At 35.1% G+C, this 20,606-nt stretch overlaps 1 protein-coding gene across 1 annotated transcript in view; it reads left to right on the forward strand.

The window, feature by feature from the left end:
- The window catches only part of LOC103605271 (membrane-associated guanylate kinase, WW and PDZ domain-containing protein 3), a gene marked incomplete at its 3' end in the record, with an annotated part of 87,525 nt that overhangs the window by 37,701 nt on the left and 29,218 nt on the right, over nt 1–20,606 (forward strand). Inside the window, exons 7-11 of the mRNA XM_008589848.1 lie at nt 5,687–5,744; nt 10,149–10,243; nt 15,696–15,884; nt 18,519–19,124; nt 20,367–20,398. Coding sequence (XP_008588070.1) covers nt 5,687–5,744; nt 10,149–10,243; nt 15,696–15,884; nt 18,519–19,124; nt 20,367–20,398 — 980 coding nt within the window. The remainder of the gene's footprint in view (nt 1–5,686; nt 5,745–10,148; nt 10,244–15,695; nt 15,885–18,518; nt 19,125–20,366; nt 20,399–20,606) is intronic.

Below are 20,606 nucleotides of genomic sequence, written 5' to 3' on the forward strand. Positions count from 1 at the left end.
TTTTTTTTTTTTTTTTTTTTTTTTTTTTTTTTTGGTAGCCTCCTCTGTCATTCTCTTCCAGGTCAGAATTAGGTGTTCTTCCATCTGTACTCCATAGTATCATGTGACACATCTCTGTTGTAGCACTTATATTGCATTGTTAATAGATACCACACTCTCTAAGAGCAATGCTTTTGTCTTCTTCATCTGTATATCCCTTCAATACTTAAATGTTTGGAAGCAGGGAAAGAGGGAAGAAAGGACAGAAGGGGGAAATGAAAAGAGGGAGGGAAGGAGGGAAAAGGGGGCAGAGGAAAGAAGGGAAGGGAAAGAAGCTACACTGTCCTCCAAGATTATTTTGGTCACCCTTCTTGGAAATATTTTTAAATCTCTATAAGGCTTGGGGGAAGGGTAATACATAATAAGTCTGTCTTTATTTATTAGTTTGTAATCAATAGAGAAATAAGACACAGTAGACAGATGAAGTCGGAATGCCAGCTGATGAGTAAATGTGGCTTTAGCCCTGCACCTATTTCGGCTTACTGATATTTACCCCTACAGGAGGCAGACTTAAGCACTCAGTCTCTGGCCTCTGTGTTCAACTGCAGGCATTAGGAAAGCATCGGGGAGAACAGACTAGAATGCACCTCTGTAGGCAGGCTGGCATCCAAACAGCCAGAAAATCCAAGAGTCCCAGCATATAGAGTTCATTCTGGAAAATTCAGCAGTCAGATATGACATTCTTTTTTCCTTGAGGAAGAAAGTGAGGGGGCTTAGAGAAATGGGAAATGTTTCTCCCATTCTTTTGCCAATATAGAATTTGAAGAATTGGGATAAGCATATCCCTCTAATACTCTGTACATTAAGGGTGACAATATGTCTTGGTCAGCCCAGGACTAACCCAGCGTATTCCTGTTGTCCCTTCATAATTATTAATAGTGTCCTCTTTTATTCTCAAAAGTGGACAATACATTTATGGCCATCCTAATTATATCTTTCTTCAGATACAACAAGCAAAATTGCATTCAGTATTCCAGGAATGTTCAAAACCCTTTAATATAAGGGCTACTCTCCGATCCCCACAACTGGATACACCTTTGTAACATTGCCTGTACTTATCTGGTGGGGAGCCCACAATTTAGAACCCTAAGCCTATTTGTTTTATGCTTAGCCAACTTTTAACACTTTCTTTGTACACTTTGTCTCCCCTTCAGTAGGGGGAAAATAGACCCACAATAAACTATTCTCAGGATAGACTATACCTGACTCACACTGGCACTCTCCATAGTGCATTGCACAGAGTATATGCTGAAAAGAGAATGGTAATAATAATATTTTAAATATATGTTTTTATAGTTTTAGATATTGTTTGCATTCTACTGAACATTTAAGGTCTACTAGAAAGACCTTACAGTTTCTAAAACTTGCCTTTTTCTTCCCAGTGTTCTGATATTCAGAACCCAACTATGTCTTTACACTGTATCTGATGGCTTAATTGATGTACATATTTATCTTCTGTTCAAATAAAATAATTAGTGTTTTGGTTCAGTAGTTATCTTAAAAATATGACATCAGGAATCTATTTTACTTTCAACTCACCATATTTCTCTTAGGTTGAAAGAAAGATTAAATTTTTACTAAAAGCAGCTTACAGATGTATTGAATGTTGATGTCATTTTGGAGCTTAGAGAATGATAAACGAAAATTATCAACTGAATAGAGCTCCACCATGAGAAAGCAAGTGTAATTCATACATTTAAATAAGAAAAAGTCCTATTTTGAGTAGAGAAAAGAAAGTAGGATATATTATTGGGCTTTAGAACCAACCAGCTGCTTGATATGCCAAAAATAGTTCTGCCTTTTGAATAAACTTTTTAGGGGAATGCTTTGGCTTCTAACACAGGAAAAGATGAATTGGGTTAGGTCTTTCCTATCTCAAATATAAATAAACACATTTTCTTTTGGCCCTAATTCTACCCATAGTTCTTACATTATCTTTTTCAAATCAAGGTTTTTGGGGGTTTGTTTGTTTTTTCCTAAATCATCTCTTCTTAAGGACTCTGCCTCCTATTTTACTCTTCAGTGACTATAATATTCTGACTTTTGAACCTCTCTTTTCAGTGAAACTGCTTTTCTTAAACTTACCAATAACCTCCTGATTGCCAAATCCACTAGACTCTTTTTAGTCCTTATCTTTATTCCTGACAGCTTTACAAAGCATTTGTTAGTGTTGACCATGTTCTCCTCTTCTGTCTTCTTTGACACTATTCCTCCTGGCTATTCTTATTTTCTTCCTCTGCTCCTTAAAATGTTAGGGCTCATAATGTTCTATTCTCCATCCTTTTCTATTTGCAGTTTATCTGGGTAATCACGTCCACTGCCATAACTTTAACTGTAATGTCTCCCAAATCTTTATCTTCCTATATTTCTCTTCTGAGTACCAGGTTCATATTGCCAAGAGCTTGTTATATATTTCTACTGGGATGTTCCATGGGCCACTCAAATGTAATACTTTCTCTTTCTGCCTTCATCAAATGACATGATATCCTCTCAGTTGTTTGAGCCAAAAACTGATTATCATCCTCAACTTTTTCCTCACTTTCTCCTCTTTGTTGCAGTTAACTACCAAGTTCCATCAATTCTAACTTTCAAACCTGCCATTTCTTGTGTCTATTGGGGATAGATAGGCACTAGGCCCTTTTTATTTATCATCTGTCTCCAAAATTCCTCTAAATTCAAACTAATTTCTTCTTTTTATTCCCATAGCCATTTTCATACTAAGTATTCAATAAATATTAGGTAATATATCATTTTCATACCAGAAGAGCCAGAAACCTGGGAATTTTGGCATCCTCCCAGCCTTTTCTCCCTCAATCCTCAAAGCAGCCATTAAGTCCTATTACTCTGACTTCCTCATCTCTATTATCCATTCTTTTGTTCCTTTCCTACTATTACTGCCTTAGTTTCAGCCTTAATTATTTCTTTCTAGTCTATTAACGTTTTTTATTTGTCTGCCTTTATTCTCATTCCACTCCATCTATTTCATCCTCTGTTACTGCTGCCCATAGTCTTTCTCAAATAAATTTAATCTTGTCACAGTCTAGCATAATGAGTTCCATCATCATCAGAATAAAGATCAAACTCCTTAACATTGCACCCAAGAATGTTGTAATTTGGTGCTTGCTCAAAGACTCATCTCTCTTTGCATACAACTTTGACTCCAGTCTACAAAATTATCTGTAACTACTGAAAATGCCAGGCATTCTTAACACCTCAGTGCCTTTTGATCTATCTGGAATGACCTCCCTCTCCCTAATCCCAACTCATCCTTTAAGACTGCTCAAACATCACCTTTTAGAAGGCTTTCCTGAGAGCTACTCTTACCAGGCAGTTGGTGTCATTCCTTTGCACTCCCTGAGAATGCTTGTGTTTATCTTCATCTTGTCATTTATCTTTTTTGTCTTCCTGTCTAGATTATGAACTCCTTGAGGTCAAGAACTGTGTTATGTTTCTAGTTTTTATTTCTGCATGAGGAAGAGGAAAGTGGAGGAAGAGAAGGGAGAAAGGAAAAAAAAGGAAGACAGAAAGGAAATGAGTAAATGAATCTATCCACAGGGTAGTGTATAAATTGCTAAGTATTTTAGTCTTGCTTTTATTACTTTCATTTTAAATGAGCAGATAGTAACCACTTCTTTATCTACGTTAATCTTCCCTGCAAAAAATTGACTAATGGTATCAGTGGTAAGAGATTAAAATTATTGAAAGTAACCCAGAAGATAAATTGCCACATTTTTTTGCTGTCCTAAAGAAAGGGCTGTACTTAATCTGTTAGTTGCTAATTGCTTTAAGTGCTAACTAAAATGCTAAATCAACTTTCAAGTTGACACTTTTATGTTGTTAACATAATGTATTTATATTGATCTTTTGTCTTTGTTATTAATGCATACTTTTTAGTGAACTTTTCAGATATCAAATAGACTTTCAGCTATCTCTATAGTTCCTTCAATTCTCCAAACTTCTCTAAAGACAAAGCATAAATCCAATTATAGTGCAGTTGTAGAATTCATCCTTACTCAGAGCCATTCAGTTTCCATGCTATTTCAAGAAAATTTCTATTAAAGAACAAAAGTCTCTTTGGTGGAAGATCCATAATGAGAATCCTTTGGGTAATGTTTTTTTTTATAGTGTGTTTTTACAGATATATTCCAAAATCTTATCCCTGTAACAGTTTCTTGATGATAAAATGTTATCCCTATTTAACTGATGATTGTTTGCTTCATAGCTATGGAGGATCAAAGTGATCTGAAGTATAGCTCAGTTCTTAGTTTTTTGTTCTGATTTCGCATATTTCAACTATTTTAATATTTCAGCTATTCTCATCTTTTCTTCCTCAGACGTTTCAACTAGGTCCTTCCAAGGAAAACCACAAAACACCAAACTTCAAAATCACCAATCAATATATATGCAGAAAAATATGCTGAAGAAAAGGGGTGGGGTAATTCAGTTTTTCACTAAGAAGTTAGTCATGTATTATTTTCTTTTAAACTGAATGCAGAATAATAATTTTTATTAGAGCAAAACAGTTTGTATAGCTTGTCAAGTTCATTATAATGGAATTTTTACCTACAAAGTTGATATGTCATAACTGAGGCTAAATGATACAAAATTAGTAAGTCTTTTGATAAGCCTTTTTGCTATCCAGCTTAACTTCATTTGTGAGTGTATGTGTTTTAGCACAGCAGAAATTGTAAATAAAACTGTAGGACATCATAGTGTACAACTGTGGTTTTTTGTAAAAATTCCTTCTTGCTCAACTCGTATATCTAATCAATAGCACAAGAACCACCTACTAGGAACATTCCTGCCAAATTAATCCATGTCTGACTAATAAAATGGTTCTTCAGAAACTTTAACTTTACAAGGGATGCAGACAAAGTGGGAAGGAAAAGAGGATTCTTTCTTGACAGACTCAGTTTATGTTGGAAAGGCCACAATTTTTTTTTAACTATCAGAAATTCAACTGCTTTCAGTTTTTCTGGTTATATCCTATTGGTCAGTTACTTTGAATAAATAATATATAATAATGCTACATAAGATATTTCTTTGTTACCATTTAAAAATACAGACTATGTAGGGCACTGTGGTAGTTAAATTAGTGTTCCTTCAGATACTCAGATCAAGTTAATGCAAGGGAAAGCAGGTACTTCGGTTTTAAGCTAATCTAGATTGCCCACGTGTAATGTAATGACAAAAATCCAAGGCTAGATTTTCCTTTGGGGAAAAGTGGGTCAGAATATAATAACAGAAGTGATTATGTATAGTAGTAGAAAAATTTAACAAGCAGCTGCTTCTTGTATTGGACTCTAGGGTAAGTGTGTCTCCTGTCAGCATTATCAAGCTTTCTAAATGAAAGAAATACACAATGATTTTTTAAAAAATGATTAGTATTTTTATGGCCTGTGATTCAGATAAACACCTTTTAGTTTAATATCATCTTTTGTTTTGAGCTTCTAATTACTTGCTGAGATTAATCACTGGTTATTGAAGAAGCCACACAAACTTAAATTGTGTTCTTTGAAACTGAGCCCTCAACTTTCTGACTCCCAAATATTAGTGTATAATGAAATAAAAACCAAATTCACCCACTGGGGAACTTTTTTCTGTTGGATTTGAATCTGGCATTTAACTCAATTTTCTTTTTTTACAGAGCTTCCTTATGGCTGGGAGAAAATAGAGGACCCTCAGTATGGGACATACTATGTTGAGTAAGTTTATTACCTCAGTTAATAGTCTCCCAAATATTTTTCTTTCAGCATAGCATACAGCTTTAGGGAGTATTGGGTACAGAACTTTATGCGTCTGCAATCCAGCTTTCAAGTTTTTTTTTTTCCTTTTTGTCTTTTTTCGTGTCCGGCAACGGATCGCAACCCTCAGTGTCACGCCCGTACCGGACCGGACCGGCAACGGGATCACAACCCTTGGTGTTGCGCCCGCACCTCGCTCAGCCAGTGAGCGGGAACCGGTCTGTATGCGGGATCCAAACCCTCGGCGGGAGTGCTGCCGCGCTCTCAAGCGGCGCACTGTAGCAGTGCGCCACCGGGCGGCCCCCAGCTTTCAAGTTTTTCAGCTAGGGGAATGAGAAGGTATGGGCCGTGAGCATTTACTTCACTGACGTTGGGCTTCCCAGATATTGGCTTTGAATTTCTAAATATAGAGAGTAAGAAAGAAGTTGCCTAGAGGACTAATAGCTGGAGATGCTATTGTTACTATAGCTTTTAAAGAAAAAGGCAGTAGATGGAAAACTGTGAAATGAGGGCACTGGGCACTACTAAAGTCATTTCTAACACTACCACCGTATACTTCTGAGAGAAGTAAAAGGACTTCAAGGCACTGTAACATAATGATCCAAAGTTTGGAAGGGTATGATTAAAGGTGTGCTCTCTTTTAAGGAGTCAATCAAGGGTAACTTAGTATTCCTTTTGGGGTGGAGGGGGAGAGGAGTGAAAGTTACTTACGTAGCTGTTATGGTTAAATTTAAATTTAAACTTAAATATATGTCACAGAGGAGCACCAAACACCTGCCTATGTTAGATTAATTAGGCTGTCAACATCTAATTTTTCTTAACCTTTTCTTTCTTTATCTAATTGCTACATTGTTACTGCCATTAGGATTGCTTTCTTTCTAGATGTTACAGATAGAATTTTGACCTCAGGTGTCTAGTACCAGGAAAGGAATTGTATCAGATACATTACTATTTACCTAGAAACTAGGAATCTGAACCTACTGCCTAGGTAGAGAAGGCAAAATGGTGTTACCTGGAAAAAAAGCAGACATGAAATCTTTTAGTTTTAGGGTTGCTTATTTATTTTTCATCTCTTATGGCATAAACTAATGCCATTTCCTGGTACTTATCCCTAAAGTAAGTATCTCCGATTTCTGTCATAACTCAAGTCTTCATTGTAATGTGTAGGTTGTTAAGTTGAGTCACTATGGTTAGAGAGATTTGTAGAGTGACTTCTTAAAATCTAACATGTACCCTAAGGAAACAACTCAATTAGTCTGACCTTTAGGTATATAACTTCACAGTTTCAATATTTTGGTTCCTTTGAAAGGCTATGCTTATTTTATTTCCATTGTGTTTCCATTTAATATCTTACTGATAACTGTGATGTGGAAAGTATACAGCAGCTCTTTTGTTATTTTCTTCCTAAGCCATATTTAATTAAAATAAAGGAATTTTTTTTTAAGTCAAAGGAATATTTGGAGGCCAATTAAAAAGGTCTTGTGGAGTTTTTCTTTTCATCATAGTTTAATCTATTTAAATTGGGCTTCAATCAACTATCACTTGCCTGACACTGCTGAACATTTCCAAGATAATGGTCCTGATTCTCTTTATTATCCATTCCATGTGAATTTGAATACATGGTCAAAGAGGTGAAAGTCATTTGCCTGTTATAAAATCTTGAGCTGAATGATTTGGTTCTCATTAAGCAAGGATATAATACTGAAGCAGCATTAGGACAAATACTGAAGCGACCTGCTCCCAGTTGTCATTGGAGGTACATGAAATAGCCTGAATTAGAAGCAAAAACAGTAGCAGAGACATAACTTTGTATGATTGTTCCCAGAACAAGCTCATTTACAGTAGGGTAATTTATTAAATTAAGAAAGAGCAAACTGTACTCAAGATGCACATTAGTATGGAGTCAGCTGAGCTATGGAGTGTGGCTTGATTCCCAGATTAGTTAGGTTTTGAATCTCAACTAGAGTAATCTGCAGTGAGTTTACTGATGGAGATAAAAAGCTGTTACTTGAATGGCTACTCTTTGCCTTTCTTAGTTTGTCAAACCAGATGGTACAATGATTGTTCTTGGCAGGAGCCTTGTAGTAATAACACCAACTGCAGTGACAGTTTTTCTTTCTGAGTATTTGTTTTAGAAGGTGAAATTCTGAAATGGATTAATTCATTTTTGAAAATAAAATTATTCCAAAAATTTAATATCAGGTCTTCTATAAAAATGCTTACATTTTTAGAAATTTTGTGTTGTTTATGTTACATTAAATGGCTTGACACACTCAGGTGACAAAGTCAAAATATACATCTGCTTTCATATCACAAACTCTTCATGAAAGAGTAATTATTTTGTTTGCTGAGATGAATTTTTAAAATCCAGATTTAAAAATTTTTTTTTAAAAGACAGTGCTTTTTAATGAATTTATCCTTTTTTTTTTTTTTTTGGTTTTTGTAAAATCTAGATATTAAGCACAAATTTTAATACAGATGATATCCCAAATTATGTATTATATATTTAATTATGCTTGTTTGCTACCCATGTTTAATTTTTCTGATAATCTGTAATAGTCTCTTCTCACTTTCCATAGCTAGTTATATGGAAAACAAAATCTGTTACATCTTAATAGTACTATGGAGATAAGTAACTAAACGAAAAGGAGAGTATTTTCACTTTTTTGTTTTGACTTTGGGGTGTGGCATTTTAATCTAGCTAGTCTAAGGTAACAATGCAATTACTCCCTTCACTAAATCTTACATTCTTATGTCAAAGAATTTTCAGGAAAGGGATTACTCATTTGCATAATTTTACCCTCTTCTCCCACACATTACAAAGGGTATAAATACAAATTACTACTTTTTATGTTCTAATGCATGGGTGGCAAAGTGAGTCATTCTAGCTGGTGACGTTAAAGTGAGCCGAGGTTCTTTCCAAACAGATTTATTTTTTTCTGGGTGTCATCTTTTAATTGTGTGGATTTTTTTTTAAGAATATGTAAAATATCAGTACCTAACAAATAAATAAATAAAAGCGGTACCTAAGATTTGTATTTTCTCAGAGGGCTTTAATGCAGTGGATAAGGTGCCCCCTTGTAGTATGAAGCAGAAGCATACTTGATTGTTAGTGAAATCAGAACCCAAAGAATGTCAAGTGGAATTTGCCATATTTAGAGCTCTGAATCTAAATAGCCACGTCTGTTGCAAAGTTAATATGCACTAGAAGCCTAAATAACATAGAGAAAGCTAATATTACTCACTGTGAGGGTTGGTTTGTTGGTCTCTGCTGCCCCTTTCTTCACCATCACATTAATGTCCACAAATGGCAAAGTAAATATCTGATTTGTGTGACTGTTTATATGTAAGTCTTGTAATACTCATCCTATCTAAAGAGAATCATATTCTGAAATGCTCATGATTTGGTGTTTAATAGTTGGTGTTCACTAATGTCACTTCTTGTTAAAGTAGATTGTACTGGAAAATATGTATCATCTGACTGAAATACATTTGTATTATGGAAGTGCTAGAATATGGTTCTCATTGCTTCTGCATTAGACCTATTTGTGGTTTCAGACATGTTTTTTTTACAATAGTTGCATTCTTAACCAACTTTCACTTAACTGACTTGCCAGAATAACAGTGCTATCCCCTCTGTAAAACATACCATTGCCCACAGAATGTTGAATACTACTGGCTAGTCACCTTCCGTCTAGTCTACCCATGCTTTTCTGCTTTCCCTCACAGAATTGTGTGCTTTCTAAGAGTCAGTTGTAAATGTTTCCAAATCATAAAAGCCAGTTGAACTTATGTTATAATTATATAACTTATTATATAATTATGAAGAAATCTAAGTGTGAAAGAGTTGTTCTATAATACAATTTGATAAAAGCAAGTCACTTTCTTAGTTGCTGTTGAATAGAGGTGGGTAAGTCAGTGGGAAAGTAATAGTAATATTCTAGAAGGATTCTCTACTAAGATTTCTTCAAAAATGTTTTACAGCTTGCTTTGTTTTGGGCAATCTTAAATTAAAACCCTTCTATCATTTTAAAAACAACTGACCATTTGCCCACACTTCTGATTGCATCAGATAAGAAGTCTTCTACCATAGTTTTGAAAACTGTTATTGGCTGTATTGGATAGGTTTATGAAGAAAATGTAGTAAATGTAGTATAAGCTTTAGCAGCTTTAGAATCTTCAGTGGGCCTTTCTTTCATTGCCAACAAGCCCCTCCACTATCATCTGTCAGCTTCTCTGTGTTCCATACCTTAAAGATACATATTTGTCCCTTGATCTATGGGGATGGAATGGTATGATAGTCTATTTAAAAATATGTAACTCTTTTACCTTAAACTGAAATGCATATTTTTCTACATTTTACAGTCACCTTAACCAGAAAACCCAGTTTGAGAATCCGGTAGAGGAAGCCAAAAGGAAAAAGCAGTTAGGACAGGCTGAAATTGGGTCTTCAAAACCAGGTAGAACTTTTTTCTTCATCTTTTTTTCCAACAATAACTTGTGAAATTTGTGTGCTGACTTAATAAAAGTGATTTTGAACTTTTTATTGCTGGAGCTTTGAAATTCAGCAGAGAGTGTTTAATTTTTGTTGTTGTAAAGATATGAATAATCTTAATAAAACATCTGAACATTGTGACTTTACTGAGATTTTTCTCGTGGTTATATTAAAAAGTTTGTTAGGAGAAGGGATTGGGTAATTTTTTTTTTTTTTTTTTTTTTTTTTTTTTTTTATGAGTTTGAGGTTTTGTTTTGATGATTAGACCGTTTCCTTATGTTTAAGTTCAGGCCAGTATTAGATCTCTAGTTCATTATGAATTTCTCTCAAATTAATTGCTTAAATCTCATGTCTGTAACCATTCAGCATTCTTCATTAACCAATGTTAATAATACCAAATAAATTTACCAAATTATTTGCCTGCATCATTGAGTCTCAAGTGGGAGGGTAGGTATTAGTAATATCAGAATCATTTGGGGAACATTTTAAAAATAAATAGGTCCTGAGATTTTGATGAGCCTAGTTATGTGTGTTTTGAAGAAGATGCCCAGGAAGTTCTCACATTCTACTTATCCCTCCCCATCTTCTTCCTTTCCACATTCTTTCATTAATGACCAGGGGTCTATGTGGTCATATTGTAGTAATCCAGTAGACTCTACACTTCTGTTGCCCATGAGAGGTACAGTTCTTTTTTATAACTACTCTTCAAAAACATAGTCTCCTCCCTTAAGTTTTACTTTTGGTTTAGCAAACATTTTGAGTTTAACAAATATTTTTGAGCACTTGCAATATGCCCGGTGCTTTGCTAAGCACTGGGTGTTCAAAAATGATTGAGAGTAAGAGAGGACTTGCCCTCAAGAGTTCACAGTCTAATATAGGAAACTAATGGTTACAATATAAGGTGATATGTGCCATTCTGGAATACTGATTTAATGTGCAGGCTGAGGAACAGAATTGAATCCCGGTTGTATAACCTTGGGTAAGTTTCCTATGTTCTTCGTGCCTCTGTTTCCTCATCTATCAAATAGGAATAATAATAGCACCTACCTCTTAAGATGGTTACGTGCACGCAAATTAATACATGTAAAGGGCTTAAAATGGTATTTGGCACATGGTGATCAATAAATGATAGCTTTCATTGTTATTAAGAAATGTACAAGGTACAGTGATGGCCTAAAGGAGGGAGTGCTCAACGCTGCTTTGGTGGGAAAGTCAAGGAGGCAGGAGAAATTTCAGAGCAGAGGAGATATGAACCTGGTCTTGAGGAATCAGGAAAAGTTGAAGCAGGTAGATAAAAATTTTACAAGAGCAAGAAGGCATACAAGGGAAAAGGAATAGGATGTATAACATCATAGAAGCATGAAATGGTATGTCCAAGGGCCAGAGGACAGGTCAGAATGACTAGTGCATAGGATATTTGTCAGTTAGCAATAAGAGATGAGGTTGTAGGGTAGGCAGACATGAGAAGAAGAGAGTTTCAAACGCAAGTTGAGTGTCACTTGTTGCTGGAAAGTCGAAAAAGTTGAAGATTGAAAAGTGTACATTGGATTAGGTGATAGGGAGACCATTAATCACCCTAGCAAGAACAAGTGGAGAGTGAAGTAAAATTGCAATAGAACGAAGAGAGAATGAGAGGCGAAGAAATTGGAGACAGTGGGAATAGCCAAATATTTTGAGAGCTTTGACTGTGAAAGACTATAAACAGAAGACATTAACTGGAGAGAAACGTGAATTCCCATTTTATACATAAGGAAACTGAGACTTTAGGAAAGTTTAAGTCTCTAGCTTAGAATCGTAGTGCGTGTCAAACCAAAATTTGAATCTTGCTAGCTTTACTGACTTTAAATTCAGAGTTCTTTGTATTATAATACACAGTCTCTGAATTTCCATGCCTTCCATGGGACATATCAAGGGAGATCTTTTTTCCCTTTCTCAACTCTAAGCTCCATAAAGGCAGGGACTGTGTATTTTATTGATTTAAATAACCAGGCACTCTCCTATGAATTAGACATTAAAAGAAGAGTAAAGACTCAACACCTGTCTTTCAGAAGCTCACAACTTAGCCAGGGAAATAGACACACAATTTTATGTAGTATGATAATAGAGATATAAATAATAGTGTTAGAACACAAAGGAGAGAGAATTTAATTCTGTGGGAGGGCAAGAAAGGCTTTCTGGATGTTATCGAAATTATGTTCATCCTTAAAGATCATCTCAGTTAAGTCTCAAAATAGCTCTGCAAGGTTATTAATATTATTTTCCACATTCAGGTGCTTTGATGGCATCAAGTTAAAATTGTCTGATGCATCCATCCCAAGGCTATACTTGTCACAGGAACAGAAGAATGCAAGTTGTGAGCCAGGGGACCTCCCTTAATAGTGTATATGGGTTTGTGCTCATCTACATTTATTGAGCAATTACTGTTTGTCAAGCACTGTTTCCTATGCTTCCTATGCATTACATAATTTAATCTCTGTAACAATCCTGTGAGTTAGGTACTATTATCCCCATTTTATAGATGAGGCAGCTGAGGTTTAAAAAGGTTAAATAATGTGCTCAAGATCATTCAACTAAATCACAAAGCTTGGATTTAAAATCAAGATTGTTAGACTCAAAGACAGTTTATGCCTTTATGATTCTCACTTTTCTGTGTTTAATTCTGATAAGACCTACTTCTGACCAACTTTTAACTGGCTTTGACTATTAAATTAATGCTTTCTAAAGTAGGTGTTAACCATAACATTCCTTCTCTTTATTGTTTGCACATCTTAGATCTCATTCCTTATACTCCAGTTTTCTAGTTTCGCCCTCAGAATCCAAATTTTTTTTTTTTGGCAGCCAGCTGGTACTGGGATCTGAAGCCATGACCTTGGTGTTATAAGGCTGTGCTGTAACTAACTGAGCTAACTTACCAGCCACAGAAGCCAATCTTATTCCAGTATTCATGGAGACTAGAGCATGAGCTAGCTAAACAGAGATAGCTCAATATTTGACATAAAAATGAGAAAGTTACATTTCATCAAAGATTGTCTTCAAGTACCTAAGTCATTAAACAAATGTTCTTATCTACAATCTGGTAGACAATACTAATGGACAGTCATAATCAACTTAGATAACTACATGGATATTGCACATGGCAATTAAATAATTTTTAAAAAGTAATATTTTGTTCAGAGAGTGTTAATTTTGAATGTTAGAAGCTCATCAAGAACTCAGCAATACACAGGGGTATCACCGCAAGCAGGCTGACTAGCCTTCCTCTGAGAGGCCTCAGAAAATGTCATATACTGTGGTAACTACACTGCTGTCTGGAGTCTAGTTCTCTACTTGAAGAAGCCCAAAATAAATAGCTGATTTTTTTTTTTGTACCAAGTGCTTTTATTTGTAAAAGATCAGCAAATCTGGGAATAATGTATCAAATAAGGTAGATCCTACTCCCCACCCCAAACCTGCCTTTGTCAGTATTTCCAGGGCACCCCCACCACTTGAGGGAGCTATATATGTACTGTATAATCTGCACAACCATATGGGGAAACTCCAAGGATTGCTGTTTTTTTCTAATGTGCAATAAGCATTAATGCATACCTCTAAGAACATCCTACTATGAGGGGCAGCAGCAGATAACAGATAACTCTGGCCATGATACTAGTGCTGAGTGTGAGCTAAGTATGAAACACGGCACCCTTGTTAATTTAACTAGGGAAATGAGCAACAAAACCACAATGAGATACCACTCTGCACCCACTAGAATGGCTACAACCAAAAGGACAGACAACGAAAAGTGTTGGCAAGGATGTGGAGAAATTGGGATCATCGTGTGTTGCTGGGGGAAATGCAGAATGGCGCAGCCACTTTGGAAAAGTTTGGCAGTTCTTCAAAATATCAAACACAGTTACCATACGTTTATAGTAACTGATGTAATTCTACTCCTGGTATATACCCAAGACGAATGAAACATGTTCACACAAAAACCTGTATACAAATGTTCATAGCAATATTATTCATAATAGCCAAAAAGTGGAAATAACCCAAATATCCATTAACTAATGGATGGATAAAATGTTATATATCCACATAGTAGAATATTATTTAGCAATAAAAAGGAATGAAATACTGACATGTGCTACAATAAAGATGAACCTCAAAAATATGCCAAATAAAAGAAACCATTCAGAAGACCACATATTGTATGATTTCATTTACATGAAATGTCCAGATTGGGCAAATCTATAAACAGAAAGGTAGATTTGTGGTTGTCTAAGGCTGGGGTGCAGAGTGAGGGTTGAGGAGAAATGGAGAATGACTGCTAATGGGCATGGGGATTTCCTTTGGAGGGGGAGAAAATGTTCTAAAATTAGATTGTGCCAATAGTTGCATGACATTAAATTATATACTTAGATGGCTAACTTCTATAGGATGTGAATTATATCTCAGTAAAACTATTAAAAATAGATATAGAGGCTGACCGATTAGCTTAGTTGGTTAGCTCAGTGGTATTGTAACACCAAGGTCTAGGGTTTGGATCCCTGTACTGGCCAGCCATCCACCCTCCAAAATATATATGGCAGAAAATTTTAAGCCATTTAAAAAAAAATCAATTCTTTGTAAATTGTAAATTTATACAATTTGATCCTTTCATAGTTTTCATAACTGCTTTAATTGTAGGGGAGAAGAAGGAAAAGTTTCTGAGGAAGGGAAGGAAGGTGTTATTTGCAAATAGAGATCACTTTTAGTTCTAGGATCATCTGAGAAAAACCTCTAAAAATAGGCCTTCCCGAGGAACTGTGCAAAAACAGTGGGTTCTTTCTTTCTAAAGTATCCACTGAACAGGAATGAAAGGGTAAGAAACATGAAGTTATTTACTAACGTGCAGGGATTCACTCCTTCCATCAAATATAAATTAAAGGCTGCAGAAAGCCTGACTTGTAAATTATAAAAATTCTCAATATATTCTCTTTCATAAGTTTGTGACATTTGCCTTCATCTTCTTAGTATAGTGCTTTCCACACAGAGCTCAGTAGATGCTTTTTCAAATGAAGGGTACAGCTGGATGAGTGTCCAAAATTTTCAGAAATTTAATAATAAAGATTGTCAGGTGCATCATTTTGACTTCGTATAATGGACTCTGGGGTGAGAGAAAGTGAGTACAAATAGGCAGTGAGGAGAAGATAAAGTAGGTACTTTTACCTTTGAAATAACATAGAAATGGTTCATTAGCTAAGGGTTTTTTTTTCGTTAGTTTTGGAGATGATTTCGTTTATTAAGTTTAAATTCTAACTCTTCTTTAATGTTAGATTCTAATTTTCTTTATTGTTTTTTTATAATTAAGTTATGTAGACTATCTTGAAGGTTGGCTTTGAGGGCTTTATACATTGTAATTATTTTTGTGCTCATACCCACTTCTCATTTTGGCACAGATGTGGAAAAATCACACTTTACTCGAGATCCATCCCAACTTAAAGGTGTCCTTGTTCGAGCATCACTGAAAAAAAGCACAATGGGATTTGGTTTTACGATTATTGGTGGAGATAGGCCTGATGAATTCTTACAAGTGAAAAATGTGCTGAAAGATGGTCCCGCAGCTCAGGATGGGAAAATTGCACCAGGTAACAAATTTTTCAGAATTACTTGAAGAGTAGTGATACTATAACAAATATTACAGTGAAGAGGTTTTATATATATAAGGAGAAAGAGAAAGAATTAAATTATATAACGTAAGCGTTAGATTCCTGTACTAAAATAGTTTATCCTCTAAATTAAATGCATGCTAGCTTTAGGGCAGACCATTTTTACAAATAAGTGGAAACTAATAGAGAAAATATTAAATTTATCAATTTGGGAGAATACTTTGTATAATTTTGAGATAATCACTTGGCTGTACAAAACTACACATGTATTTGTGTAAATTATTTGTTTGATTTTCTTTGATTATATAGGGTATCTTGAGAACTATCATATATTTACCTATAATCTTTTTTGAAAAATGGTCAGTTGTCACCTCTCCCCCAGGGTGACGGAGATGCAAAGGATTACCCAAAGCCCATTTCTTCTGAGCAGTGAGAAGCCCCAAAGGGGTTAATTTCCAGAACCCTCAAGAGAGAGGCATTCCTCAGAAAATTAACACTGAACTTGGGTCTTCTCTCAGTATTTATTCTCCAGGCCAGAAAGTTACAGAAAAGGAACATAGGTGGTTACAAAAGAACAGTAAGATAATTGTCGTGGCAACAATCATTAGGTTTGGCTGCACTGAGGACATCTGCCCTTGGAGACAGCAATTTTGCTGTGTTATAGTTCTTCATCTACAACAGACTTTAGCCCAGGGAAAGTTTTTTGTCTTTCACAAGCTTAACATTTCTATGTGTAATTTTAAAAAGTTAGGCTATACCTGAAACTACAGAATCGTGGAAGCTAGGCCCTGTGAAATACATTTGCTTTATTAATGTTAGTATACTCCACACATTGTGATGTTTATAGTGATTTGTTTATAACAAATTGTTATATCCTACAGTTTTTTCCCAAGATTTTTTAAAAATGTAACTCCTATATTAAGAATTATAGATACAAACATTACTATTTTTACAAAGCTGTATAAACTTAAGTTGTCCTTTATATAGATTTCCCAAACTCTTAGTGATTGTTGGATATTTTAATATGGCTGGCAATGTTTGTGGCTGAGGAGCTTGGAGAAGATTCAAGGCTAGTTACTAATTACAGTGGAAGTTTAAGCACTTTTTTCCAGAATGATTTTAGTATGTATTCCATTGAGGTTGCTTCTTGCAATGTTTGCTAGACTTTTTTCTAGTTCTTTGTTATTTCACACACTGTGTAAATATGGACCTGTATTTGGATGGTTCAAGTGTCATTTCGATGATAGATATCAAGTTATTTTCAATTAGGATATGGATTCTCTCATACTATGTTTTCCCATTGAGGTAAAAGAAACTTAAAACAAGCAAATTTAAAATAATCAAAAGTTGTATTTATAAAGAAAATTTTTTAATTGTACAAAATTAATTAACTCAGATTAAAATTAATAGTAAGGTTTCTTTTAGTTCTCAGTTTTGACATTTTCAACATTGTGTTCGTGAAACACATCTCTTAGCTATTGTATATACTGTCAGGATTTTATAACGTAGTTTAGATTTGCCTAAATCTGTTATCGTTTAATTTGCATAGCAGTACAATACTTCCGTGAAAATTCTGGGAGCTTTCACCAGGGGAAGAAAAGTCAAAACTTTGTTTCTAATTAGTCTAATTTCTAGATCTTCTTAAATTTTGAAACTAATTTCCACAGATTAACATTTGTTTTTAACACCACTCATGTTGATTTTTCTTAAAGCTACAAGCAATCATAACAAATAAAGCAACTTTATTTGGCAATAAACTTTTAAATAGTCATATTCAAATAAAAGCAGCAAATGGGTGAGACAACAGAGGACAAATTTAAAAAGTGAAGACTGTGTTAAAAAAATACCCAACTGATGAATGTCAAGCAGTCATGATTCTGTAATCAAAATGGTCACAATACAAAATCAGGAAAGCAGAACCAACTTTAATAAGATTTAATTTAGCTAACTTTTAAATGTCTTAAGTAATGCATCCTTTGCTTGTATTGAATTTTTTGTTGTTTGTTTTGCCTTTTGAAATCTGATTTAAAATAAATTTAAAATCTCTACAAAAAGAAGGATGCTGAAAGAAAATACATGAATAAGGTAACATCATTCTAATGGTCAGCTCTACATTTCTTAAATTAGAATGAATTTTAAAGTCACTGTAAACAATGGTTTCTTAAACTCAAGAAATAAGGTGGTATTTAAAGATAGCCTATTTGTACAAGTAACCAATGGAGTTATTTGCTCCTATTCTGTGAACTAAATATTGACTACAATGTGCCCAGCTTTGTATGCCCACTTAGGTACGACTCAGATGGTATACTAATAATGATCATATGAATTTGCAGGGGTTTTTTTTTTTTTAATGATTCAATCAAGCTTGAGGTCAAAACTCTTTCCTTGTTAAGCTGATTAAGATTTTAGACATCTATATATACATTTTAGAGAAGAGTTACAGAAGGGAGAATGTCTGTGTTGGAAATCTATCTTTTCAGCAGTTAATGATCAGTAAGAGGTTCAAATTTACTTGCTACACTTAAGTTATTTTTGCTTCCACCGCCCCCCCCCCAGCAAAAAATTGACTTATTTGGTGGTTTTAATATTGTTAACTTGATTATGTTTTACCAGGTGATGTTATTGTAGACATCAATGGCAACTGTGTCCTTGGTCACACTCATGCAGATGTTGTCCAGATGTTCCAGTTGGTACCTGTCAACCAGTATGTAAACCTCACTTTATGTCGTGGTTATCCACTTCCTGATGACAATGAAGATCCTGTTGTGGACATTGTTGCTGCTACTCCTGTCATCAATGGACAGTCATTAACCAAGGGAGAGACTTGCATGAATACTCAGGATTTTAAGCCAGGAGCAGTCGTTCTGGACCAGAATGGAAAATCAGGACACACCTTGACCAGTGATCGTCTCAATGGACCGTCAGATCCAGGCGAGCAGCGAGCATCCATGGCATCGTCCGGCAGCTCCCAACCTGAACTAGTGACTGTCCCTTTGATTAAGGGGCCTAAAGGCTTTGGGTTTGCAATTGCTGACAGCCCTACTGGACAGAAGGTGAAAATGATATTGGATAGCCAGTGGTGTCAAGGTCTTCAGAAAGGGGATATAATTAAGGAAATTTACCATCAAAATGTGCAGAATTTAACACATCTCCAAGTGGTAGAGGTGCTAAAGCAGTTTCCAATAGGTGCAGATGTACCATTACTTATCTTAAGAGGAGGTAAGTAAAAAGCACAATGAGGAAAAATCTTTAATGTTCAAGCATTTATATCTGTTAATAGTCCTTCCCTACAGGTTAGAATGTCTTTTTCCAGCAGACTTAACTGGTAATTAGTGTGTGTTTTTCTTAAGGCTTTGTCTGATTGTTTCTATAAGCAGTATCTTTCTCTGCAGTTTTTGTGTTTTTTGTTTTGTTTTTAGTTATTAGTAGTTTTATTTGTGTGCATTATGGATTTCTTTCCCTCTATATTATTTTTAAATTTTTATTTATGGCTTTAATAATTAGAGTTACAGCATTGTGCCATTTACAATGAAATATATCCTCTTAATTTCATTCTCTCTGTTGATGACAATAATAGAAATTGACTCTTTCAACCAGTGGTGCTTCATTTAGACCCCTGTAATGCACCGAAGATGTTTTGAAAGAGCTAGCATCTCTATAGATGAGTAAAATGTTGGATAGTGTGTTAATCTATTCTGCAAGGGCAGTTATGATAGCTTGTGCTCATAAAGCCTTTATCTTAAATTCTAGTATCTGCCCATAAATGTTAATTAAACCCTACAATACTTATGTGAGAGAAATATAATTTTTATTTTCCAAGGACATCAGCTGACATGAACTGCTCCCAGACATTAGAAATCCAGTTCCAAGGACTAATCACGAAGTTGCATTTTAATAGTCTTTCTTAAATCTATACCTATGAATGACTAGTATTTTAAAGAGTAAAATTTATCCCTTTACTCTTTCATCTCTCTGGATTTTAGTTTTCATTTTTGAGGCAGTTGAGCACTTTAATTCCATTAGAGAGTTATTCCTTATTCTCATTTCTTTGAACCATTCTGGTTTCTTCTATGGGTAATGGTAGAATGTGCTCAGAGTAAGGTGAAATCTCTTTGTAAGGAGTCGATTATCCTGGGCTTCACCAAATATAACAGAGACTAGAGTTTGATGTCAGACAGGTTTGATATCAGTTTCCTGCCTTGCCACTCATTGATTCTATGGTGAAAGGAAGAATCTTAGTTTATCTTATCTATAAAATGATAATGACATGTATGCCTCAAGATTGTCATAAAAACGAAATGAGATGATATATGTTTAACGCCTGGCACATAGGAAATGTTAGACATAGGTAGAATTTACTAGCCTGCTGTAAGTTGGAGCTAGTTTTATCATAAATATTGACAGTATTTGTGATCTGGGAATGCTTCTTCTTTTTTAAAATGTGGCTTATTTTTTTTAAAGGTCCTCCTTCACCAACTAAGACTGCCAAAATGGTGAGTATATAGTGGTCCTCAAATGCTTCTTCTCAACATGCTAAGAGAAATGCTGCATTGCCCTCTGTAAGAACAGCTCACTGTCATGGTGATTATCGACTGGGAGAAGTCAGGAGGCATGCTGCCCTGAGCTTGTGTCAGAAACTCTAGGGAAGTGTTAGAAAAAGCCCCCTCATGAGGAGGTGTGCTCTCCTGGTAAAGTATTGCT

Source organism: Galeopterus variegatus, unplaced genomic scaffold, assembly GCF_000696425.1.
Source record: "Galeopterus variegatus unplaced genomic scaffold, G_variegatus-3.0.2 Scaffold5692, whole genome shotgun sequence".
Lineage (NCBI taxonomy): Eukaryota > Metazoa > Chordata > Mammalia > Dermoptera > Cynocephalidae > Galeopterus > Galeopterus variegatus.